Source organism: Hydra viridissima, unplaced genomic scaffold, assembly GCF_058129835.1.
Source record: "Hydra viridissima isolate aposymbiotic clone 2 unplaced genomic scaffold, HvirCarnegie_v1 scaffold_7, whole genome shotgun sequence".
NCBI lineage: Eukaryota > Metazoa > Cnidaria > Hydrozoa > Anthoathecata > Hydridae > Hydra > Hydra viridissima.
The window spans coordinates 13,371,681-13,396,823 of record NW_028324306.1 but is presented as its reverse complement, the minus strand read 5'-3'; the positions used below and the strand labels follow the sequence as shown (position 1 = coordinate 13,396,823).

The following is a 25,143-nucleotide window of genomic DNA, read 5'->3' as shown; positions in this document are numbered from 1 at the left end:
ACACGCGTTTTAAACGCTTTACGGTTCAGCGAGTGTAAATTTAAATTGATAAAGAAGCTACTGAAGGTGATCAGAACAAGAAGCCTTAAGTTAATAAAAATCCAATTAGAATTTCAACCAGGGCTGTGGAGTCGGTAAGCTGCTGTTCCGACTCCGACTCCGACTCCTTGATTTTATCATGGACCGAATCCGACTCCCGACTCCGACTCCTTCATAAGTAACCAATTTGTAATAACAAATAGTTGTTTGTTTTGCTACAGTTATTTGTTTGTAACAACAAATAACTGTAGTAAAATGTTAACATTGGCTATTTCATCACTATGATACAAATAATCCAACCACTTAGTGCTTTAAACAATATTTATAAGAAAACATTTTCTGAACAAACAAATTTTCTGAAGTCTTGTTATGCAATAAACTCTTATGCAGTCGCTAATAACATTATGAATTTGTCAAAATCATGTTTGAAATATTGTCAGTTGGACAATATTTCAAACATGAAAGAACTTGTTCTTCTTTAAGTTTATACTCTTTAAGAATCTTTTCTACTAAGACCTGGAGAAATTCGCTGGTGTGATTAGTTTTGGCGTCTTTTACTGCCAATGTCTTGGTAACTGCTTCATTTTTTTCAAAAAAGAATTAAACATTGATTGCAAAATAGTTCACTCTGTTAAGAAACACAAAGCGTCTCTTGAGAGATTCATTAAGTTCTTCTTTTTGTTTAACAGCTTTTTCAATCACTAACTTTCTAATACTCTCTCTCTCCAGAGAAACAAAGTTAATTGAATACTTGCAGTCTTTCTGTTTGTGGAGCAACTCTTTGGTGCTTGGTGGTGGCACGCCTAGCTTCCTACTAATAATATGTAGCACAGTGCCAGACAATTTAAGTCGGGAGTTAGTGGATCATGAAGTTATATAGTTTAAGGGAAGGTAGAGGAGAGCGCAAGGGAGGTGATATATGATTCTCAGTGATAAGCAGCAAAATACCCTATTGCTTATCACTGTTTTAAAGGCCTAAAAATAACATGTCAAACTCCTTGTCCTCCAGTTGTTGCAAACTACAATTCCCATTGTGTCTGGATATCCTACATCTTTCAGACCATCCTGGAACCTGTAGTTTTGTAACATCTATAAAATCCTTATGAAAATTATGAAACTTTGAAAGATTTTTTTTAAACCGGAGTCGGAGTCGGTACAATTCTTCCGACTCCAACTCCGACTCCGACTCCAGCCAAAATGAGCTCCGACTCCGACTCCGACTCCACAGCCAAGACTCCACAGTAAAGAACAGCATTGAATGCTATAAAAAAAATAAGAGTTTTTTGAATAGTGTAACTTATTGAACAGTTTGTGAATAATATAACCGGCTAAATATTGCAAACTTTTCATTTCTGCATCCTTTATACTCATGGTTGATTTCTTGCATTTCTCACCATTGAATTTGTTTTTATCGGTAAGGTAGTTTAAAATAATCTTTAAAATCTTTTTAATTTTTATAAAAGATATCATTTGCTACGTCTTGCAATAGAGTATTGGAAAAAGTATGTCCTTCAAAATGTTTAGGCAGGTTTTAGGCAGATTATCCGACAGGAGTTCAAAAAATGTTGCGTAATAATTCTCAGGGTCACCCTTAAACTTTTTAAAAAGACTCTTCAACTTTCGCTATGCAGTTTTTTTGTTTATTTGCGTAACTGTGCCCTTTCGGAAGAATGAGAACCAGTAATTTCTTGAACAATAACATAAACAAAGGGTTTTTGTTTGTTTCCAGATTATATATTCTTGTGACTATGATTACACACATTACATACATTACATACATTACATACATACATTACATACATTTCATACATTACATACATTACATACATTACATACATTACATACATTACATACATTTCATACATTACATACATTACATACATTACATACATTACATACATTACATACATTTCATACATTACATACATTACATACATTACATACATTACATACATTACATACATACATACATACATACATACATACATACATACATACATACATACATACATACATACATACATACATACATACATACATACATACATACATACATACATACATACATACATACATACATACATACATACATACATACATACATACATACATACATACATACATACATACATACATACATACATACATACATACATACATACATACATACATACATACATACATACATACATACATACATACATACATACATACATACATACATACATATATACATACAAGCTGAAAATCCCGTTATTTATGCAAAAAAAAAACAGATTGCAGTTTAAAAAAATTTACTTGCGTAGGAAAAATCTTGTTTTTTTGCGTAAATTACGCATTTCTCAGCTTTATAGGATTGGGCATTTGGTGGGAAGGGAAAAGTGCTAAATGTAAAGGAGAGTGAGTAAATTGGAAAACAGACTTTTTCAATTAGTCGTATGTGGTGTTCTTTTTTGATTTACGCATATATTTATGCACTTTTTGAATATGTTATTGTGTATGTACACTGTAGCATTTAGTTTGTTTTATAATTTAAGTTTTTAAATTGAAAACTTAAATTATAAAACAAACTAAAAACGCATTGGCACTGAATGAAATCTCCACGAGATGATACTAATATATTTAATGAACGGATGGAAAGTACCTTTAGATATACTGAAGGCTGGTTGTTAACTATTGGTGACAGTAGAGACATTTCACTGTCTAGGGAGTATGAATAAGGAAAACACACCAACAAAACGTCATACTCGACCGAGGAAACGTTCCAACAAAACGTCATACTCGACCTTTCTCATCCATTGCAAGACCATTGCATGTTAAAACTTATGACTGTAAATGCTTTCAATTTATGCAATGAAAATAATTTAAAAAGGTTTAACCTGATTGCTATTTTGTCAGACAGTGCGAGCGCACAAACTTGGTTAACTGGGCGTATTACGTATTAACAGATTTTGTTACTTGTATGTAAATAAAATTCATCGGGAAATCAAATTTTGAAAAATGACCACTCATTATTCTTTATTGTCTTGCTTTTTTTCAAAACATATTGGAGGAGCTCTGTACTTGAGCAACTGATTTCCTTCAAAACGCATTGCATTTAAATTTTCTCCATCCTTTTTGTCGTATATTGTGGAAATGTAAACATCTCGCTCTGCAATCCGCTTTAAACTGACACTTCGGTCGAGTTTTTCCCCGTAATACCCGAGTCCAAAATGTTCGTGTGCACTTTGTCCGTTTGTAGTGATTGGTTCGGGAATTCCTTGAAATAATGCACCAATACCACTTCCCTCTTTCCAACCACGTTGTTTAAGATACTTGCTGCCGATACCTTTTGAATGCCTTTCAAACTTTGCAAAACAGTTCATTTTTTCACGGTTATGTTTTTCTTGTCTCTTTATTTCAGAGTATTTTATAGGACCCACGTCTTTTCCAGCTCTTCTTCGACGCTCAATGCGCATTTGTAACTGGTCACGTGCAGGTTTGTCACCAGCTCCTTTTTGTAAAAGACGTCAAATAGAAGTTTTAAAATTAAGCATATTTAAATCTATATAGAAGGAAGGTTTTAAGAACTAGAAAATTAAAAAAAAAAGACAACAGTAAAAAGTTAAGATAAAAAGTTGTTACTTAAAGAATCGGGCTAGAAATATACTGAGAATGCTCAATATTAAAACGAGTATTGACACTAGGCTAGAACTAAGAGATTCAGGCTAGAAATACACTGGGAACGGTCAATATTAAAACGGATATTGACACTAGGCTAGAACTAAGAGATTCAGGCTAGAAATACACTGGGAACGGTCAATATTAAAACGGATATTGACACTAGGCTAGAACTGAGAGATTCAGGCTAGAACTAAGAGATTCAGGCTATAACTAAAAGATTCAGGCTAGAAATATATTGAGAATACCCAATATTAAAACGAGTATTGACACTAGGCTAGAACTAAGAGATTCAGGCTAGAAATACACTGAGAATGCACAATTTTAACATTAGCTAGCAAAAAGAAAAAACAATCAAATTTTAACGCACAATTTTAACATTAGCTGGCAAAAAGGAAAAATAATCAAACTACAGCAAATTATATTTCCAAAACACAACCAAGTTAGCAATATTTTTTGTAGTTTATATAAGATGCTAGTTTCCAAACGGGCAACCAGAGTGCCGATGGCTGTAGTTGTTTTTTCTTATTTGCTATTGCTTGTTCTATTGACTAATTCTTCTTTAGACGATTTAAGGCAGTTCTTTGTATTTATTTTGCCATTGATGTAGAAGTGGCATTATCCGCAATACAGAGTCTAAATAATAAAACGGATATTGTCAATATTAAAACGGATATTGACACTAGGCTAGGAATTAGAGAATCGGGCTATAAACACGTTAAGATAAGTCAATATTAAAACGGATATTGACACTAGGTTGGAACTAAGAGATTCAGGCCAAAAAAACAGTGAGAATGGTCAATATTAAAACGAATATTGACACTAGGCTAGAAATAAGAGAATCAGGCTAGAAATACACTGAGAACGGTCAATATTAAAACGAATATTGATACTAGGCTAGAAATAAGAGAATCGGGCCAGAAATACACGTAGATAAGTCAATGTTAAAACGAATATTGACACTAGGCTAGAAATTAGAGAATCAGGCTAGAAATACACTGAGAACGGTCAATATTAAAACGAATATTGATACTAGGCTAGAAAGAAGAGAATCAGGCTAGAAATACACTGAGAACGGTCAATATTTAAACGAATATTGATACTAGGCTAGAAAGAAGAGAATCAGGCTAGAAATACACTGAGAACGGTCAATATTAAAACGAATATTGATACTAGGCTAGAACTAAGAGAATCGGGCCAGTAATACACGTAAATAAGTCAATGTTAAAACGAATATTGACACTAGGCTAGAAATAAGAGAATCAGGCTAGAAATACACTGAGAACGATCAATATTAAAACGAATATTGATACTAGGCTAGAACTAAGGGAATCGGGCCAGTAATACACGTAAATAAGTCAATGTTAAAACGAATATTGACACTAGGCTAGAAATAAGAGAATCAGGCTAGAAATACACTGAGAACGGTCAATATTAAAACGAATATTGATACTAGGCTAGAACTAAGAGAATCGGGCCAGTAATACACGTAAATAAGTCAATGTTAAAACGAATATTGACACTAGGCTAGAAATAAGAGAATCAGGCTAGAAATACACTGAGAACGATCAATATTAAAACGAATATTGATACTAGGCTAGAACTAAGGGAATCGGGCCAGTAATACACGTAAATAAGTCAATGTTAAAACGAATATTGACACTAGGCTAGAAATAAGAGAATCAGGCTAGAAATACACTGAGAACGGTCAATATTAAAACGAATATTGATACTAGGCTAGAAAGAAGAGAATCAGGCTAGAAATACACTGAGAACGGTCAATATTTAAACGAATATTGATACTAGGCTAGAAAGAAGAGAATCAGGCTAGAAATACACTGAGAACGGTCAATATTAAAACGAATATTGATACTAGGCTAGAACTAAGAGAATCGGGCCAGTAATACACGTAAATAAGTCAATGTTAAAACGAATATTGACACTAGGCTAGAAATAAGAGAATCAGGCTAGAAATACACTGAGAACAATCAATATTAAAACGAATATTGATACTAGGCTAGAACTAAGGGAATCGGGCCAGTAATACACGTAAATAAGTCAATGTTAAAACGAATATTGACACTAGGCTAGAAATAAGAGAATCAGGCTAGAAATACACTGAGAACGATCAATATTAAAACGAATATTGATACTAGGCTAGAAATAAGAGAATCGGGCCAGAAATACACGTAGATAAGTCAATGTTAAAACGAATATTGACACTAGGCTAGAAATTAGAGAATCAGGCTAGAAATACACTGAGAACGGTCAATATTAAAACGGATATGGACAATAGGCTAGAATCAAGAGAATCAGGTTAGAAATACACTGAGAATTGTCATATTGAAACGGATATTGACACTAGGCCAGAGTTTAAGGCTAGAATTACACTGAGCAAGATCTTAATCCGAATTAAAATGTCAATACTAAAACGAATATTGACACTAGGTTAAAACTATGAGAATGAGACTAGAAATACCGTTATGAGAATCTTGATGTAATCAGGGATTTTTAATTTTAAAACGGGTATTGACACATGTTTAGAACTAAGATCTTTAAGCTAGAGTTGAACTATGCAATAACTTCTTCTCAGTAGAAATGTCAATATTAAAGCAATTATTAACTTATGGCTAGAACATAGAGAATAAGGCTAGAAATACGTTATGGAGAATCTTAATTTTTATCGGAAAAATGGTGAATCTGATGTATTAGGTAATTTTGACTTAAGAAGGGCTGTTTAACGACCTTGGGCGTGTGCGGCGGTGAGCATAGAAACTTTTTCATCTACACGATTCTTTAATTTCTTCGTCTGCGTGAGTCTTTGGTTCACTCTGGACATCTGTCCGAAAACAATTTTACTAATTCCATTCTTAGGGCTCATGCTACTTCTTCCCTGAGGCGTTCACTGCTCAGTCTTGACCAAGCAACGCAAATCTATTTCCAAATAATAAGAGAGAATTGTTTGGAAGAAAAGTTTAATGGAAGAACAACTGTTCATCTTAACAAAAGATTTTTAGTGGAGGAAAAAAGAAAATGCTAGTAAAAAAATAAGGAGGAGAAATTAGAAAGTTCGTTGAAAAAGTTTAGTAGAAAAAAAAAAAGATGGATCGTTGAAGAAAAGAGAACGATCGAAGAATTGATTGAGTCGAAAAAAGAGAAATGATAGTTGAAAAGATTTAAAAGAAAGATAATTGATCATGGTAATAATTAAAGAAAAAATAAAAATGCTGATTTAAAGTTGTTTATTCCTTACAAAATGAAAGAAACAAGTATTTGAAGTTGAATTTATTTCATTCCCTGTAAAACTTATTCTTAAATTTGTTATTATTTTTTTTGTGTATGAAACTTAGGACTAAAAAAAAAACTGATCAAGTATTTTTTACTAATTTTGGTAAAAAACGAAAAATTTCTTTTGTTATTCAATTTATAGATTTTGCTTTACGCATTTTTCTAAGTATTGCTGGATAAATTTATATATTTATTGAAAAAAACACATCTTTTTTCAGAGTGACGTTGAGTAAAATGTTTTAAAAAATGGAGTAGTTTTGATGAGCAATGTTAGGTAAATCCCTTCAAAAAATAATAATGGTAGTTGCAGTAAAAAGATCTATTCAGTAAATATTGTTAGCAGTACCATACTAAGCTAATATGCCTCCTTTATTAAGACACTTGCAACTGCAAAATATACGAGAGACATTTTCTGCAAAATTATTTAGGCCATAAATTTAGAAATATGTTAACAATCAGCCTGACTTTTAAAAACAGTTCGGTGTAACCATTTAGTACATTTCCACCAATTTTAGTTTACTTCCTAAAGTTAATTGATATTTTTGACTGCTTTTTTAGCCACTTAAAGAGGGTAAATTTGCATGAAGTATGAGGTTAAAAATTGTTTTTTTCCATGGAAGAAATTTAAAAAATTCTAAAATTTGTGTCAAGAACACTCAGATTTATTTTAAGAGACCATCATGCAATCTGTTAAAAAAGCGCAAATTTTTCGTTCCAGATAAATGAACTAGATTTTAATTTAAATTGAAAAGTAACGGGGGTCGAGAGCTGGTGTGACACTAAGAAGCTTGAATTAACCGCAATAAAAAGAAAAGAGTAAAGCAATGAGGCTTTAGTTTCACTGGCAGCATTTCAACAAATAAATCAGAACTGTCCTGACTTTAAATATGGAATCAATAGGATGTGGTATTTATGTAACTTAATACTTAAAAACATTACTGCGGACAAAAACTTGCTCTAAACGACACTTACTTGCAACCTTGTGGCAAGCAAATCACCAAAGCGAAGCTGGTAGATTTAATCATCAATGCCATTCCTCCAATTCATCATCAGTTTTGTTTGCAGTTAATTGTTGATGTTGGGGTTGAGAAGTCTATGTAAAAAGATTCGATACCTGTAGACGAACAGTGAAGATTGATAAAAGTTTCAGATCTTGAAACAAAGTGATAACTCATAACTCCAAATTATTTGATTTTGATTAAGTTTTTTCAATAATGATGACTATCCTTATGAAACTATTTCAATATAGTTCAGTTTTGTTGGTGCAATGTTGATGCAATGTTGATGCAATGTTGATGAAATATTGATGCAATGTTAATGCAAATCCAAACCTTGCTTTAACCCTAAGTACACAATTTGAAACCTTCTTCATTTGATTTATTAATTGATCAACAAGCATGATTACTGCTCAATAAGTATGCTATTTTCTAGTAATAAATTTAAGTAGTGTTTATTAGTGTAACGTTTATTTATTGACATGCAGCCGTTAGTTTTATAGTTTCAGTTAAAAGTTTATTTGCTGTTTTCTAAGAGTTACTTTCAACAAAAAAAAGAATCCCTACGACAGGAAATTTCAAAAATAAAAAACAAGTCAAAAGAAAATCTTTCTTTTCTTAACCGATCATTCAAAAATGTATAAAAAAAGGTAGGTATAAAATTTTGCAACAAAACTTTCCATCAATTCACAAAAACAATTGTGGTTAAAGTCCGCAAGGGCCCTGGCATTTGTAGAAATATCCGTCACAATCCCAATCCCCAACACAGCTTTTTGAACCTTGACCTGTTTTAGCGTTTGTCCAACACCACATTTTTCCCAATAACTAAAACAAATCGCAAAAAGGACGTTAGTTAATGCAAATGCAGATTATACGAGCTGAAAACACATTTTTTTAAAAAATATATTACTCCGTATTTAGTTATTACGTCATTCCGATCGGAAATTTTAGAAAAATAACTTCAAAAATGAATTTAAAATGAATAATTTGCAACTGATCATTTTATATTTATAGCAGCTTTAGAATGAAAGGTTTTCATGTTTTTTTTTTTTGTTTTTTTTTTTTTTTGTTTTTTTTTTCTTCTTTTTTTTTTTTTCACATATAGATGCTTTTGACAAACGTCCTAGTTTATTTGAGGAAATTCTTACATCGCAATATGCCCAACATTTGGATTTGTAGCAACCATATTCTACTTTAAAACCGGTATTTTTGTCAGTACCTTTTCTTGTACATTCTGCGAAAATAACGATTGAAAGGACGAAAACAACAAACAGCAGTTGAGTCGATCTCATTTTATTTTTTATGCTAAATTAAATAGAAATAATCTGATGAGAAATATTTACCCAATGCATCAGTTTAAACAGTGCATACCCATACCTCACGAAAATAAAGATTGAGCAAAAAAACTTACGTTTGTTTCACGTGTTGCTAAAAGCCCTTCAAACTAGGCAAATGATTGCATTCATCGAAATGTCACATTTATATACCTTGATGAGAGCTGGAAAAAGAATCTTAATTAAACAGATTTCATAACAAAAATAATACTATAACCCAATTGTCTCTCAGAAAACCGGATTATAGTTTTACTTTTGTTATAAGATTTCTCTTTACTTAAAGTATTATTTCTAACAAAAAAACATTGAACGCTAGTTAAAAGTTAATTCTTTGTGTAATTGAAGGTGTGTTTCAGAATCTCTTTAAGTTTGAGCTTTTAATCTACACTAGGATTACATTTTACAGAAGCGCATTTTTTAAAAATGAATTTCTTTGTGAACTCTGTTTCAATAACAAGTATCATAAAAGACTTTAAATTAGAAAAGCTTGAAATAGATTTTTTGATTTAAAATGAACGAAAAGCTACTGGTGTGGTCGCTCTAATTTCAATCGATATTAAATTGTATTACAGCAATAATATCTGCAAAAATAAAATTTCCTTTAAACAAACAATAATCAGATGGAGCTACATGCAATCTAAAGAATACATTCAAAAAAGTCTTAATTTGTCGAGGTGATGACAAAAAGAAAGTACTATAATTTTGTTTGGAATAAAAGAAAGTCCTAATAAGTAAAAAAGAAAGTCCTAATGTTTACTATTATATATTTCTTGAATATTAAAATGACTAATACACTAAAGACATTATTTTTCTGACAGAGATATACTAATTCTACACATAATATAAAATTAAAAATTCCTTTCCAATAATCTACGTAAAACTTTACTTAGTTTAGACTTTTTAGCTGCTTTTCCTTGTTTTTCTTTCAAATTTTCTAGCCGAATTCGCTTTCTTTCCTATTTCTCAGACGCTTTTTCACCTTTTTTTTTCTTTCTTTCTTGCTTTTTCTTAATTCTCTGTCTTTCTAATTCTTCTTTAGCTCTCTTTTTCTCCTCTAAACTAACAATATATTCGTTAGATGTAATGACTGATGAAACCTTTTTTGCTTGTTTTGGTACTTTTTTACTCTGAAATTCTTCTGGACAAACAAATATTGACTCGAAAACATTGTCATTTGCTTGCAAAGATCCTTGAACTGGTGCTAAAACTGTCTCATTAATTTCAATGTTTGATTCTGGTTGTGTTAAGTTCTCATTACTTACTGAAGTTTCCTCGAATGGCGTTTCAAGAACCATGTTCTTTTTCGAGTTTTGGGATCAACACCTTCTATTTTGTCTATTTTATTTTGCCAGAAATAAAATAAGACTTCTTGTTCTATTGCACCTGTCCAATACGTAAGATTACAATGGGCTCTAAAAGATTTTAATTGGTCATGTGTCATATTAGTTTCTTAATCATTTTTGCCCTTATTAATTGGACTTAACAGTTCGGCTATAACTGGAATTTCAGCGGATTCTTTGGGGTTCCTTTGAATTTCATTTTCTTGTACACTTAACTTTTGTAAGATTCAAATTTTCTAGTAAAAAAGGACATAAAACGCAGCATTTAAATTCATTTGGTATTAAAGTTGGATTTTCCTGTACTTTTGCAATTGCAGGGGCTCAAATGTCCTTTTTGGTAGAGCAACTCCAAGGTTTTGCATTTCCATTCTGTGACTACATCGGTCCAAATATCTTTTGCAGCATGAAAGTAAACTCTGTCCAATGGAAAGTTAGCTGCAATTTCTGGTGGAATTCGCCGTTCATATGGATACAAAATCAAAGGTGGTGCAAAGAAATTACGTGCTTTTACTGTTATCATAACTGAGAAACTTTCTTTATCACTATTTGCATTGATGTAATACAATTGTTTGTTTTTTTGCCCAATTGCATTTTTAATAGATAGACACAAATCAAAAAATGACTTCGATCAGTATCCTCAAACCCAGACAATAAATCATTTTTAACTATATACTCTGTTATTTTTTAAAACCACGCTTTAATATCTTGTTGGGAAACACAAGTGTTCTGTGTTTTGGAAGTGTCTGAGTCTTTCGAATCAAAAGTTTTGAATGTCTCTTGAAAAAATTGCGTGCCTAACGAGTGCCAATTACTTTTTGGTCAAGAATTATTTTATGTATCGGGTCCGCCAAATAACTTTTTTTTTTTGAAAATGCTATAAAAAAAACTACTGAATATTTTCTCAAATGTCTTTTTTATTTGAAAGTACAATCCTTCCGGTTAATAATGGAAAATAATTTCATTCAAATGGCTGCCTCGGCTGGCCATGCAGTAGCCTACACGATCGGTCCAATTTTTAAGCACATTATCAATTGTGTGCAGCTGTATTTCACCTATGGTTTCACGAATATTGTCCTTTAAAGCGTCAATTGTCTCTGGCTTGTCGGCGTAACACTTATCTTTGAGGGCACCCCACAAATAATAGTCCAACGGTGTCAAATCGCAGCTCCGAGGTGGCCAAACGACATCAGCTCTGCGGCTGATAATGCGATCTTCAAAAACAGGGCGCAAAACATCGAGTGTAGCTTCGGCTGTGTGGCACGTAGCGCCGTCCTGTTAAAACCAAATGTTGCCAATATCCTCCTCTTCAATTTTTGTGAACAAAAATTCCGTCAACATGGCCCGATAACGATCGTCATTGACTGTAACGGCCACTCCTTGCACATTTTCAAAGAAAAATGGCCCAATTATGCCTCTGGACCAAAATCCGCACCAAACAGTGACTCGTTTTGGGTGCATTGGCTTTTCAATGTATGCGTGCGGGTTTTCTGTGCCCCAAATGCGATAATTTTGCTTGTTTACATAACCGGCAAAGATCAAAATGAGCTTCATCTGAAAAGATGATTTTTTTGGCAAAATCGGCATCTTCTGTAAGTCGATCGCGGGCCCACTTAGCGAAGCGAAAACGCATTGGATGGTCAGTTGGCTTCAACTCCTGAACCAATTGCACTTTGTATGGCGTCATACCAAGGTCTTTATGCAAAATTCGTCTCAATGATGTCTCCGAAATGTTCAATTGTTGAGAACGACGGTGAATTGATGTTGATGGCGCTTCACGCACACTTTCTGCCACAGCAGCAATATTCTCGGGTATACGCACTGTTTTTGGCTTTTCACGCTTTGGTTTATCGATGAGGATGCCAGTTTCTTTCACTTTTTTTACAAGATAACGAACATACGGAGCTGACGGTGCTTCTCTTCTTCCAAAATCCGTACGCAATTTTCGCACACATTCTGCAACATTACCATGATTTTCAAAGTAATGTCGCAATATTTCCCAGCGTTGTTCAAGCGTATACACAACCATATTCGTTCAGCGGAAGGATAAAACTAATTATCTGTCAAATCAGACATGAGCTAAGTGTTACCATTCACAAAATAAGCACTAGTTGAAAAAAAAAAAGTTAGATGGCGGACCCGTTACTAAAAAAGTTTCTAAAAAGTTTCTTTGTGACTGGCATACCAACATCGGCCATATCAAGTGGCCAATTTTTAATTTTAACCTTTACAGTTTTAACAAAAATTGTTGGACGCCCTATTTGACTTTTTGCTCGACCTTGTGTTTGCTGTTAAAAGGGTTTTCCTAGGTATTTTATAAAATTTAGATGCTGCATATATTGTCATAGTCTTCTTTTTTTTTTTTTTTACCCAATGCTTCATCCATATCCTGTTGTGAATATGGCTTGTAAGATCTTTTTGGGCCTAAAACAAAAATTAAATTATTTTTATGAGGCAAGGAATTTCTTTTGTATACGGTAAAAAAGAGGAAAAAAGAAAGTCACATCAAATTTTTCGTAAAAAATATTAGTTTTTATGTGTAAATCGATCGTTTTAACATAGAAATTCCAAACTTACCACGTTCATGTGCCATTATTGATCAAAATAGTTTTTTAACAAGCTCTCATCAAGGTATATAAATGTGAAGTTTGAAGGACTTTTAGCAACTCGTGAAACAATTACAAGTTTTTTTGCTCAATCTTTATCTTCATGAGGTATGGGTATGCACTGCTTAGACTGATGCATCGGGTAAATATTTCTCATCAGATTATTTCTATTTAATTTAGCATAAAAAATAAAATGAGATCGACTCAACTGCTGTTTGTTGTTTTCGTCCTTTCAATCGTTATGTTCGCAGAATGTACAAGAAAAGGTATTGATCCAAATACCAGATCAAAAAACATGAAAACCTTTCATTCTAAAGCTGCTATAAATATAAAATGATCAGTTGCAAATTATTCATTTTAAATTCATTTTTGAAGTTATTTTTCTAAAATTTCCGATCGGAATGACGTAATAACTAAATACGGAGTAATACTTTTTTTAAAAAAAATGTGTTTTCAGCTCGTATAATCTGCATTTGCATTAACTAACGTCCTTTTTGCAATTTGTTTTAGTTATTGGGAAAAATGTGGTGTTGGACAAACGCTAAAACAGGTCAAGGTTCAAAAAGCTGTGTTGGAGATTGGGATTGTGACGGATATTTCTACAAATGCCAGGGCCCTTGCGGACTTTAACCATAATTGTTTTTGTGAATTGATGGAAAGATTTGTTGCTAAATTTTATACCTACCTTTTTTTATACATTTTTGAATGATCGGTTAAGAAAAGAAAGATTTTCTTTTGACTTGTTTTTTATTTTTGAAATTTCCTGTCGTAAGGATTCTTTTTTTGTCTCAATAACGCACAGGCTTAACAACAACTTTTACAAAACGATTCCTAACCGCCTTTTTTATTTGTTTATGACCTCAAAACGGTCAAAACCTCAATCTTCCATTTGTGTAAAAGTTAGCAAATAAAACGGGCAAATTAAAATCGGCAAATTAAAATCGGCGCGCAATCAGATATTTAATATTATCGATTTAACATGCAGTTCAACGACAACAAAAAACAGGAGAAAGTTAGGTAAGTTATGCGAAAATTATTTTTTTAAATTTTCATTTACAATTTGTCACCAGCAACTTTTTAGTTGCAGTAGCAATCAATTATTCTCCTGCAACTAAAAAGTTGCAGGCGACTAATTGAGTATGGAAATTAAAACTCCTAGGAGAATTAATCTTTTATTACTTTAAAATCAAATACTTAAAAGATTGAAAAATTATTTCACAAAGTCGCAGTGACTGTCATAAAAATGGCGTTTGATCTATCCCTTGTCCGATTTTCATGATTCCCAGCCTCTTTTAGATGGTTCATTACTTCTTTTTGTATTTCTGCACTGTTGGCATCATAAAGAACATTCATCATAACATTTCAGTATTTTATCAAGCTATGCTCGTATAACTTGATTAGATACATGAGGAAAATTCAGTCTATTCTTTCGCAATTTGGTAACTTCTTAGAAAATTTCCGCTATTCGCTTCTTCCTTCCTTTGATTTCTGGTCAAAGGAATGGTAGTGTCCGATAATTTGCTTTTGGATAGACATTCTGCACTATTCTTCCAGTGAATATTCTTCCAAAGGGATCATTCTTCTTCTTTTATGAGTCTTCAAATTTTACCAGGTTATTGGTCCATACATCCTTGTTCTTCTGAATGCTACTATCGCTAGGCTTGTACGTCGCCATGTGTTGCTTCTGTAATAACAATAAAATTAGATAAGCAGCTATACATACACAGTCTAAATTGTTCCAGAATGTTCTAAACTATTCCAGAATGTTCTAAATTGTTTCAAAATGTTCAAAAGCTCAAACACTTCTAATCTATACAAGTTTTAAATGATTTGCAGCAAAGCCACACGTATTAGTAGTTGCAGTTGCAAGCTTAAATAAATGACGAATCGTAATTTTAATTGCGGGGTGACCCTTTTTTACAAACCGAGAGGAATTGAACATGTTTTCAATGTTTTCTAATTAAAGTTCATCAATTTATGACACAGGAAATTATTTTTTTTTAAAAAAGTCAAAAAGTCATAATCCTAGTGAGGGTTAGAGAAGCATTAAAAAACGTCAAGATGCTATAAAAAAAAAAAAGAAGAAGAAGACACCAAGCTTCGATCTGATCAAAGATTAAATGAAAAGAACTTGCGCATAGAGGCAACTTTTTTGGCATGAACATACCACAGCAGAAGTCCTGGAAGAATTCTCCCATTTTCGACTAAATCTTTTCGTAAGATTATATAAAAAAATATTTGTTTCCCCTTTAAATTCAGTGCACTTTTTTACAATGGTTTCTTCTATTAAATTACTTTTGACGGTTATGAAAAACCATATATGAAAGTTTACCATATTGTATAAAGGTAATGTACATATAATTGTTAATATGCAGACTTATTTCTGCATTATAAAAGAATTAAGATATCATGCATGCTGCTTTTTAATTACAGCTTAACCAGATGTGATTTTGCTATATGGTGTTGATGTCACCAAATTAGAAGCAAAATTTTTAGCCTTTTATGATCCAGTGATCAAGGAAGCAGTCAAAAGATGTGCAAACACCAATCAAAACAAGTTGAAGTAGGCATTAAGTTGCATGAAATTAGTAATAATTGTAAATGGATCTTTAATACATGTACAACTAATACTGCTGTTTTTATAAATACAACTTTTTCTCAATTTATTATTTTGCATGTATTTACAATTAAAGAAATCTATTTTTATGTTTAGATTGGAAGGTAATGTTGGTTGCATTGCTGCTACTACCATTATTTTGGGGACCAAGAAGACTTGTTTTTTCTCTTCACAAATAAGAGATATGTTTAAACTGATTGAAAAAAAAATCTTGTTTTTTTGCGTAAATTACACATTTCTTAGCTTTATAGGATTGGGCCTTTGGTGGGAAGGGAAAAGTGCTAATTGTGAAGGGAAAAGTGAGTAAATGGGAAAACAGACTTTTTTAATTAGTTGTATGTGGTGTTCATTTTTGATTTACGTTTATATTTATGTACTTTTTGAATATGTTGTTGCGTATGTACACTGATGCATTTAGTTTGTATTATATTTTAAACTGGAAAATTTTTAAATTGAAAGTGCATGTTTTTGATTTAAGTTTGTTGTCATTAAACTCGTATAAACTTCTATTTGAATATTCCTAATTTTTGTTATGTTTTTTGGAATATTACAATATCACAATATCTTGATGTGGTTTTTATTTGTTTAAATAGTTTTAACTTCAGTTGCATATTTGTACAGTTTATTATGTTTTACATTGAAAAACTTTATTTGCTAAAAGTCGTTTATGTCGCTCTTTTTCTGATTGTGCTGTTTGAAAATTTGTTTTTGCGATTTGATAGTTTTTGCTCAAACGTTGCTGTATATTACTTTGGTGCTATTTTTAAACATTACCGTCGAATGAGTTTGTTTGAATCCCTGATATATAAAATACTGGATACATACATAAATAGACAGAAGTAATTGAAGCCGAGAAAATTTTACCATGATGACGCAAGTTAGGCTGAAAAATGTTGTTCAAACAGCGTATAATTTTATTAAAATGTTATGCCATGAATTAATACAATATCTTCTATATAGAAGACTAACATTGAATACAAGAGTATACATCTATATTTATGTATAATATATTTATCTATAATATAGATATATGTTTATGTACTATATATTTCAAGGTTTGGTTTTAGTTTTGAAATGGTCAATTCGTGGAGTGCTTTTGGATGTACAGTTTTTGTAAGTTTTCATAGGTCAGATAGTAGTTCATATGCAATTTAAACCTTTTATTCATTAGGATTCAGTATAATTTTACTATGTAAATTTTAAAAGACAAGCACAGTATGTATAATAAGTCTTAGCGATGCTTATTTGGATTTTCTGTAAATCCGGAAAAAAGAGCAGCATGGGTTCTTGCAACAAAGCGAAAGAATTTTGTTCCCTCTTCATCAAGTTATATTTGCTCATATCATTTTTCTAAAGATAAAATATTGCGTTTCGGAGATGGCATCAAAAATGATTCAGACAATCTACAAACTGTCAACAAGAAGTTGTCTTTTGTATTAGATGCTAAAATGATATTAAAAATGATATTAAGATGATAAAATTTATTTAAATTTAACAATACATAGTTACTTTAATTAAACTAACTTACAAAAGTAATATGCTGTATCATATTACATATTACTTTTAACTAATATTTACGAATTCGCCTAAGAACATTTTACCTCACGTCACTTTTTCAAAGAAAGATCGGCTTCATTTTTTTTATAAGGCCACATATGGCAATGCCGTATCCAATATTTTATATATCTATGATTTGAATAAAATGTGGCTGACACAGCAATTTCTTTATTCATATTGAATACAAAATTGTTTAAATTGTATTGAAGAATTTAAACATTTACATATATTTTTCAAAATAATTTTTTAGCTGTCTATCAATCAAATGACAGTAAATTCAGAAACTAATCAGCAGCGCCCAGAGCTTTCATCACATCTCCATTTGCTTGTTAATGTGAATGACGTAGGAAAGAGGTCATTTTTAAGAACTTCGAATTGAGCCTCAAATATTAGTTTCTTTCAGTATGCCTTGAAGTGAAATTTCAGCGCGTGTTTCTGTAATAGAAATATGCTCACCTGAAAGGTAACAAACCTTATCACCATACATAGACTATGATAGGATTGAAATACGTGATGTCCTGCCTTTAATGGCCGCTTTTGCGTCTGTTTATAAGAATGGCTAGTACATTTAGAGTTGATGTGATAAGCAAATGCCTCTTCACAACTCAATGCCACTACAAATTACTTCACTTGATTTTATTGTTTCCGATGATTTTAGCACTCCTCGAAGTTTATGAAAAGAAATTTATGAGAAGAAATTTATGAGAGCTAGATTTATTATGACCCAACAAACGATTTGCCACTTCAGCAGTTGTAGTCAATTCAGCGGCACTCCTCGGTTTCACTAAGTCTTCAAACTTTTCTTTAAAGTTCTTTTAGGGCCGTCGTTGAGGATGACTTCCTCCAGATGACGAGAATCAACAGGACTGATATATAGTTATTTTAAATTCTTTATATGCGCCCTTTTTTTTTCATTCAAAAAACGCCCTATCATTTTACAGAAAAAAGTTTAAAGAAAAAAATGACAAATTGTGGATCTTAAATTCTTGTTTAATGGTATTAAAACCATTATAAGGTTGCAACTAAAATTTTCCTGAAAACTGCATATGATTCATCGCTCTGGAATGTTGGTTATATTTAATACCTCAAGTTGTAACCAATGATGGATTGTTATTGTGAAAACATCACCAATAAATCGATTCTTTGAAATGGCTTTTTTTCCCACCTAGCTTGTATAAAGTGATTTACTATGCATTGCTTTTAAATAGATGTCAAAATATCGTTTGAGCTCCTTGATTTTGGTTTACGTTTTCTTGGTGCCTTTTCTTTGTGGTTCATTTTTACTTTCTGTGCTTATTTCTACAGCAACTAGCTTTTATCTAAATCCATCCTTGTTTACAACAATCAACGTCAAAACTTTTGTCTTAAAACATCTTCCGCTTGCTTTTTTGCAAGCCATGCATCTCTTTTGGATTGATTTACTAAGATCGCTAAGATTTTCGTTTAGAAATCTTTTTCACACCTAGTTCTTCTTTAAAACTATACATGGAACGTTTTACTAATTATTTACTCATACAAGCCAATATGGAATTAATTCAAACTTGTGACTTGGGCATTTAGTTTCTTTGATATTCCGACCAAACCTTTCTAGAAGAAAACTTTAATCGATCTTGTTGAAAGAATACAACATAAAGCAACAAAAACGTATTCCAGGGTCTTCAAAATTATGTTATGAAAAAAAGTTTAAAAAGACTCAATTTAACCACATCCAAGAAAAGAGAAAGAAGCGATTTAATCGACCTTTTCAATTGTGTTAATTTTTATAAGCGAGATACGAGGAAAATTTACCGACCTGAAGAACCAGCTGAAAGTGTTCGTTTTTTACACAAAAATATCAAAAATGTATTTCGGAGAACATTAGTTATTCAATTAATATTCTATATGATGGAAATTTGCAGGGTAAGAAAAAAACTCTGGGTCTTTTCCGTAATAAAATAAATGATAAAAGTGAAAATACTATTCTGGAATTCTATTGTTCACTACTCAAATTTGGAAAAGTTTTTCTAATTTAAAAAAAAAAACACTCGAAGATAAAATATCATTTTGATTGTGGTAAAATACAAACTTCCATTCGAATGAATCAAAACGTTACTCTATAAAGATTTATAAATCCAGAGTTTTAGCTAAACAGATGTTGTGACAAATGTTTTTGTTTTTTTAATGAAAATCCAATTAGAATTTTTTTTTTTTTTTTTTTTTTTTTTTTTTTTTAAAAAAAAAAATTTATTAAAATTGAATTTTTTCCTCTCTTTGTAAAATGGCAACCGGGACATGGCCACCAAGACCCTATGCTATTTTTAAAAATGAACAAATAAAAAATATATATATATAATTATTGAAATAATGACTGTAAATTATAATCATTTCCGAATGTTAATCAAAAAAAGATAACAACAAGGACACCTTTAATCCTTTCAATTACTTAATTTTCTAATAACACGCGTTTTAAACGCTTTACGGTTCAGCGAGTGTAAATTTAAATTGATAAAGAAGCTACTGAAGGTGATCAGAACAAGAAGCCTTAAGTTAATAAAAATCCAATTAGAATTTCAACCAGGGCTGTGGAGTCGGTAAGCTGCTGTTCCGACTCCGACTCCGACTCCTTGATTTTATCATGGACCGAATCCGACTCCCGACTCCGACTCCTTCATAAGTAACCAATTTGTAATAACAAATAGTTGTTTGTTTTGCTACAGTTATTTGTTTGTAACAACAAATAACTGTAGTAAAATGTTAACATTGGCTATTTCATCACTATGATACAAATAATCCAACCACTTAGTGCTTTAAACAATATTTATAAGAAAACATTTTCTGAACAAACAAATTTTCTGAAGTCTTGTTATGCAATAAACTCTTATGCAGTCGCTAATAACATTATGAATTTGTCAAAATCATGTTTGAAATATTGTCAGTTGGACAATATTTCAAACATGAAAGAACTTGTTCTTCTTTAAGTTTATACTCTTTAAGAATCTTTTCTACTAAGACCTGGAGAAATTCGCTGGTGTGATTAGTTTTGGCGTCTTTTACTGCCAATGTCTTGGTAACTGCTTCATTTTTTTCAAAAAAGAATTAAACATTGATTGCAAAATAGTTCACTCTGTTAAGAAACACAAAGCGTCTCTTGAGAGATTCATTAAGTTCTTCTTTTTGTTTAACAGCTTTTTCAATCACTAACTTTCTAATACTCTCTCTCTCCAGAGAAACAAAGTTAATTGAATACTTGCAGTCTTTCTGTTTGTGGAGCAACTCTTTGGTGCTTGGTGGTGGCACGCCTAGCTTCCTACTAATAATATGTAGCACAGTGCCAGACAATTTAAGTCGGGAGTTAGTGGATCATGAAGTTATATAGTTTAAGGGAAGGTAGAGGAGAGCGCAAGGGAGGTGATATATGATTCTCAGTGATAAGCAGCAAAATACCCTATTGCTTATCACTGTTTTAAAGGCCTAAAAATAACATGTCAAACTCCTTGTCCTCCAGTTGTTGCAAACTACAATTCCCATTGTGTCTGGATATCCTACATCTTTCAGACCATCCTGGAACCTGTAGTTTTGTAACATCTATAAAATCCTTATGAAAATTATGAAACTTTGAAAGATTTTTTTTAAACCGGAGTCGGAGTCGGTACAATTCTTCCGACTCCAACTCCGACTCCGACTCCAGCCAAAATGAGCTCCGACTCCGACTCCGACTCCACAGCCAAGACTCCACAGTAAAGAACAGCATTGAATGCTATAAAAAAAATAAGAGTTTTTTGAATAGTGTAACTTATTGAACAGTTTGTGAATAATATAACCGGCTAAATATTGCAAACTTTTCATTTCTGCATCCTTTATACTCATGGTTGATTTCTTGCATTTCTCACCATTGAATTTGTTTTTATCGGTAAGGTAGTTTAAAATAATCTTTAAAATCTTTTTAATTTTTATAAAAGATATCATTTGCTACGTCTTGCAATAGAGTATTGGAAAAAGTATGTCCTTCAAAATGTTTAGGCAGGTTTTAGGCAGATTATCCGACAGGAGTTCAAAAAATGTTGCGTAATAATTCTCAGGGTCACCCTTAAACTTTTTAAAAAGACTCTTCAACTTTCGCTATGCAGTTTTTTTGTTTATTTGCGTAACTGTGCCCTTTCGGAAGAATGAGAACCAGTAATTTCTTGAACAATAACATAAACAAAGGGTTTTTGTTTGTTTCCAGATTATATATTCTTGTGACTATGATTACACACATTACATACATTACATACATTACATACATACATTACATACATTTCATACATTACATACATTACATACATTACATACATTACATACATTACATACATACATACATACATACATACATACATACATACATACATACATACATACATACATACATACATACATACATACATACATACATACATACATACATACATATATACATACAAGCTGAAAATCCCGTTATTTATGCAAAAAAAAAACAGATTGCAGTTTAAAAAAATTTACTTGCGTAGGAAAAATCTTGTTTTTTTGCGTAAATTACGCATTTCTCAGCTTTATAGGATTGGGCATTTGGTGGGAAGGGAAAAGTGCTAAATGTAAAGGAGAGTGAGTAAATTGGAAAACAGACTTTTTCAATTAGTCGTATGTGGTGTTCTTTTTTGATTTACGCATATATTTATGCACTTTTTGAATATGTTATTGTGTATGTACACTGTAGCATTTAGTTTGTTTTATAATTTAAGTTTTTAAATTGAAAACTTAAATTATAAAACAAACTAAAAACGCATTGGCACTGAATGAAATCTCCACGAGATGATACTAATATATTTAATGAACGGATGGAAAGTACCTTTAGATATACTGAAGGCTGGTTGTTAACTATTGGTGACAGTAGAGACATTTCACTGTCTAGGGAGTATGAATAAGGAAAACACACCAACAAAACGTCATACTCGACCGAGGAAACGTTCCAACAAAACGTCATACTCGACCTTTCTCATCCATTGCAAGACCATTGCATGTTAAAACTTATGACTGTAAATGCTTTCAATTTATGCAATGAAAATAATTTAAAAAGGTTTAACCTGATTGCTATTTTGTCAGACAGTGCGAGCGCACAAACTTGGTTAACTGGGCGTATTACGTATTAACAGATTTTGTTACTTGTATGTAAATAAAATTCATCGGGAAATCAAATTTTGAAAAATGACCACTCATTATTCTTTATTGTCTTGCTTTTTTTCAAAACATATTGGAGGAGCTCTGTACTTGAGCAACTGATTTCCTTCAAAACGCATTGCATTTAAATTTTCTCCATCCTTTTTGTCGTATATTGTGGAAATGTAAACATCTCGCTCTGCAATCCGCTTTAAACTGACACTTCGGTCGAGTTTTTCCCCGTAATACCCGAGTCCAAAATGTTCGTGTGCACTTTGTCCGTTTGTAGTGATTGGTTCGGGAATTCCTTGAAATAATGCACCAATACCACTTCCCTCTTTCCAACCACGTTGTTTAAGATACTTGCTGCCGATACCTTTTGAATGCCTTTCAAACTTTGCAAAACAGTTCATTTTTTCACGGTTATGTTTTTCTTGTCTCTTTATTTCAGAGTATTTTATAGGACCCACGTCTTTTCCAGCTCTTCTTCGACGCTCAATGCGCATTTGTAACTGGTCACGTGCAGGTTTGTCACCAGCTCCTTTTTGTAAAAGACGTCAAATAGAAGTTTTAAAATTAAGCATATTTAAATCTATATAGAAGGAAGGTTTTAAGAACTAGAAAATTAAAAAAAAAAGACAACAGTAAAAAGTTAAGATAAAATGTTGTTACTTAAAATGTAGCAACATCAGACCTTTAAACATGAAACAGAAAGAAATGAATGTTAAAGAAAGTTTCGAAATTCAGATTTGTCAAGTATTAAGAACTTAGAAACCACTAAAAAAGATTTTTCATGATGGAAAATAATTGTCGATCAAAAATGAAAAAAGGGCACATTAAAGCTGCTGAAAGTCATTGGGGGACAAGCTTTTTCTGTCTCTCTGTTCCGACAGCTTTTATTTTGAAACTTTAATATTAAGATTAAACTTTTAGTTTGAATGTATTTACCGTCCTCGTAGTAAACACTGTAATCTACATCCCAATCATCTACAGTGTCTTCATCGAAGTCTTTCCCTTTCATTTCGTTCCAAAAATAGCTGTCGGTATAAAATACCAGCCCACTTCCACCTTTTTCCCACTTAAGTTCCAAATCTTCCTCATACAACCTCAAATTAAAAAATCTCTTGTAAATAGAAAGTTTTGATAAACGGCATACGTTCACTATGATGGAGATAAGAAGTCCGTATTTCAGTGAAAAACATAACTTAGTGCTTAAATATCTAGAGATTTTTTTTAAACTAAACACTTAACTTACCTTTCTTTCGGTCTGGCTTGATTATCTATATCATCATACAAAGCTTCATAGCGTTCCCAGTCCTCTGCATCATCTTCTTCATTTGTATTATCGTCATAATTTTCTACAGATTTATCAGTTATATTCACAGAATCACTAATATTTTTAGGCTCAAAATCTTTTACTGAAGTAGATTCAGTTCGACCTTGATTTTTTACAACGGAACGAAAATTTTTAATTTTTCCTTTTTTAAAATAGTAATCGTAATCCATTTCTACACGAGAATATTCTTTTTCTTTAGAATACCTCGGAAAGGTAATGCCTAAAGATTTAATAACACTGCAAGGGAGTTTACATTCCTTAATCAACTGATGAAAGTATTTAGTTGGAGTACCTACATTCCCATTAGGCATTACACCAGTCGGAGGATTTAACTCTATAAGTGTTTTTAAATCTTCTTCATAGATTGTCTGATCTTCGTAATGCACCTGCAACTTTAGCTCACTTTTAGATTTAAAGGTTTTATTTAAGTCATTGCACTGGGAAACTTTCATTTTTTTAGCTATGCAGCGAAGTGAGCAATCTGTTTTTGACTTTTTCCACAAACGTTTGTGATACTTCGAAATAAAACTTTCAACAAAACTCGACTTAACTTTAACGACACAACAGCACGTGTTTGTTGGGTCAACTTTGGCAGGATTAGTTTTTTCGTTTGTGACCAATCTGTCACTGACATTCGATCCGGATGGATTTTTGTCACAAAGACTTGTTATCTTAGCTGTCTCGTCATTTGAAACATCCACAATTTCTGGTCTGTGTCTATAGTGGAAACATGAGAAAGCTGAGCATTCAACAAAAGGAGAGAAGAACGATCTGAGAACAGAGGATTTGTAATGGTGCGGTATATTACCGATGTAAATATATTCGAAGCTTTGCGAATCCTGGTGAACGCTTGAAAGCTGCTCAATATCTTTTGTTCCTGAGAAATCGACATCTCGAAGAGTCATTTTATTAAGCAATTATCTAAAACTGAAACAGCATAATCATTTGTACTTTTTCACTATTCACTTATCTACTTATTCACTAAAACTCAAACAAAAACTTTATTTTAATGTTAAAAAAAACCAAACTAAAAACTGCGCGCTTTAATTTCATAAAATAAATTAAAACCACTTTTTAATTTCATAATAAAAATTCAAACCATTTTTCTTTTTAAAAAAAGCTTATTCATTTTAGTTCTAGAAAAATTTTGAGAAAACCTCCATTTTTTTTAAAAAAGAAATAAGCAAAGAAATTTACTGGAAAATGAAAACATGCAAACATAC

General features: G+C 32.0%; 2 protein-coding genes, 2 long non-coding RNA genes and 1 pseudogene across 6 annotated transcripts; 1 reads left to right on the top strand and 4 right to left on the bottom strand.

The window, feature by feature from the left end:
• Positions 1-3,050: 3,050 nt before the first annotated feature.
• LOC149886196 (G patch domain-containing protein 3-like) lies at positions 3,051-3,497 on the bottom strand. The gene has a single exon (XM_090094336.1). It carries the CDS (start codon positions 3,495-3,497, stop codon positions 3,051-3,053), a length of 447 nt encoding a protein of 148 aa, XP_089950462.1.
• A 5,081-nt stretch (positions 3,498-8,578) lies between these two features.
• On the bottom strand, positions 8,579-9,534 carry LOC149886195 (uncharacterized). Of its 2 annotated transcripts, none has more exons than XR_016454439.1 (3): positions 9,394-9,534; positions 9,131-9,287; positions 8,579-8,807 (listed from the first exon to the last, which is right to left on the bottom strand). It is a non-coding gene; the product is annotated as an uncharacterized LOC149886195 (long non-coding RNA). The 2 variants fall into 2 exon arrangements; XR_016454440.1 differs by having other exon boundaries at positions 9,131-9,307; positions 9,394-9,471.
• Positions 9,535-10,272: 738 nt separating this feature from the next.
• Positions 10,273-11,018, bottom strand: LOC149886194 (uncharacterized; annotated as a pseudogene).
• Positions 11,019-13,425: 2,407 nt separating this feature from the next.
• LOC149886193 (uncharacterized) lies at positions 13,426-13,998 on the top strand. The gene is made up of 2 exons (XR_016454527.1): positions 13,426-13,525; positions 13,770-13,998. It is a non-coding gene; the product is annotated as an uncharacterized LOC149886193 (long non-coding RNA).
• Positions 13,999-21,620: 7,622 nt separating this feature from the next.
• LOC145183899 (G patch domain-containing protein 3-like) lies at positions 21,621-25,124 on the bottom strand. 2 transcript variants are annotated; one of them, XM_080059396.2, is made up of 3 exons: positions 23,840-25,124; positions 23,533-23,690; positions 21,621-23,125 (listed from the first exon to the last, which is right to left on the bottom strand). In XM_080059396.2, the coding sequence occupies exons 1-3, from the start codon at positions 24,823-24,825 to the stop codon at positions 22,644-22,646; spliced, it is 1,626 nt and encodes a 541-aa protein (XP_079915522.2). In that variant the 5' UTR covers positions 24,826-25,124; the 3' UTR covers positions 21,621-22,643. The 2 variants fall into 2 exon arrangements, with proteins under 2 accessions (XP_079915522.2, XP_089950259.1); XM_090094133.1 differs by having other exon boundaries at positions 22,582-23,361; positions 23,476-23,690.
• Positions 25,125-25,143: the final 19 nt, after the last annotated feature.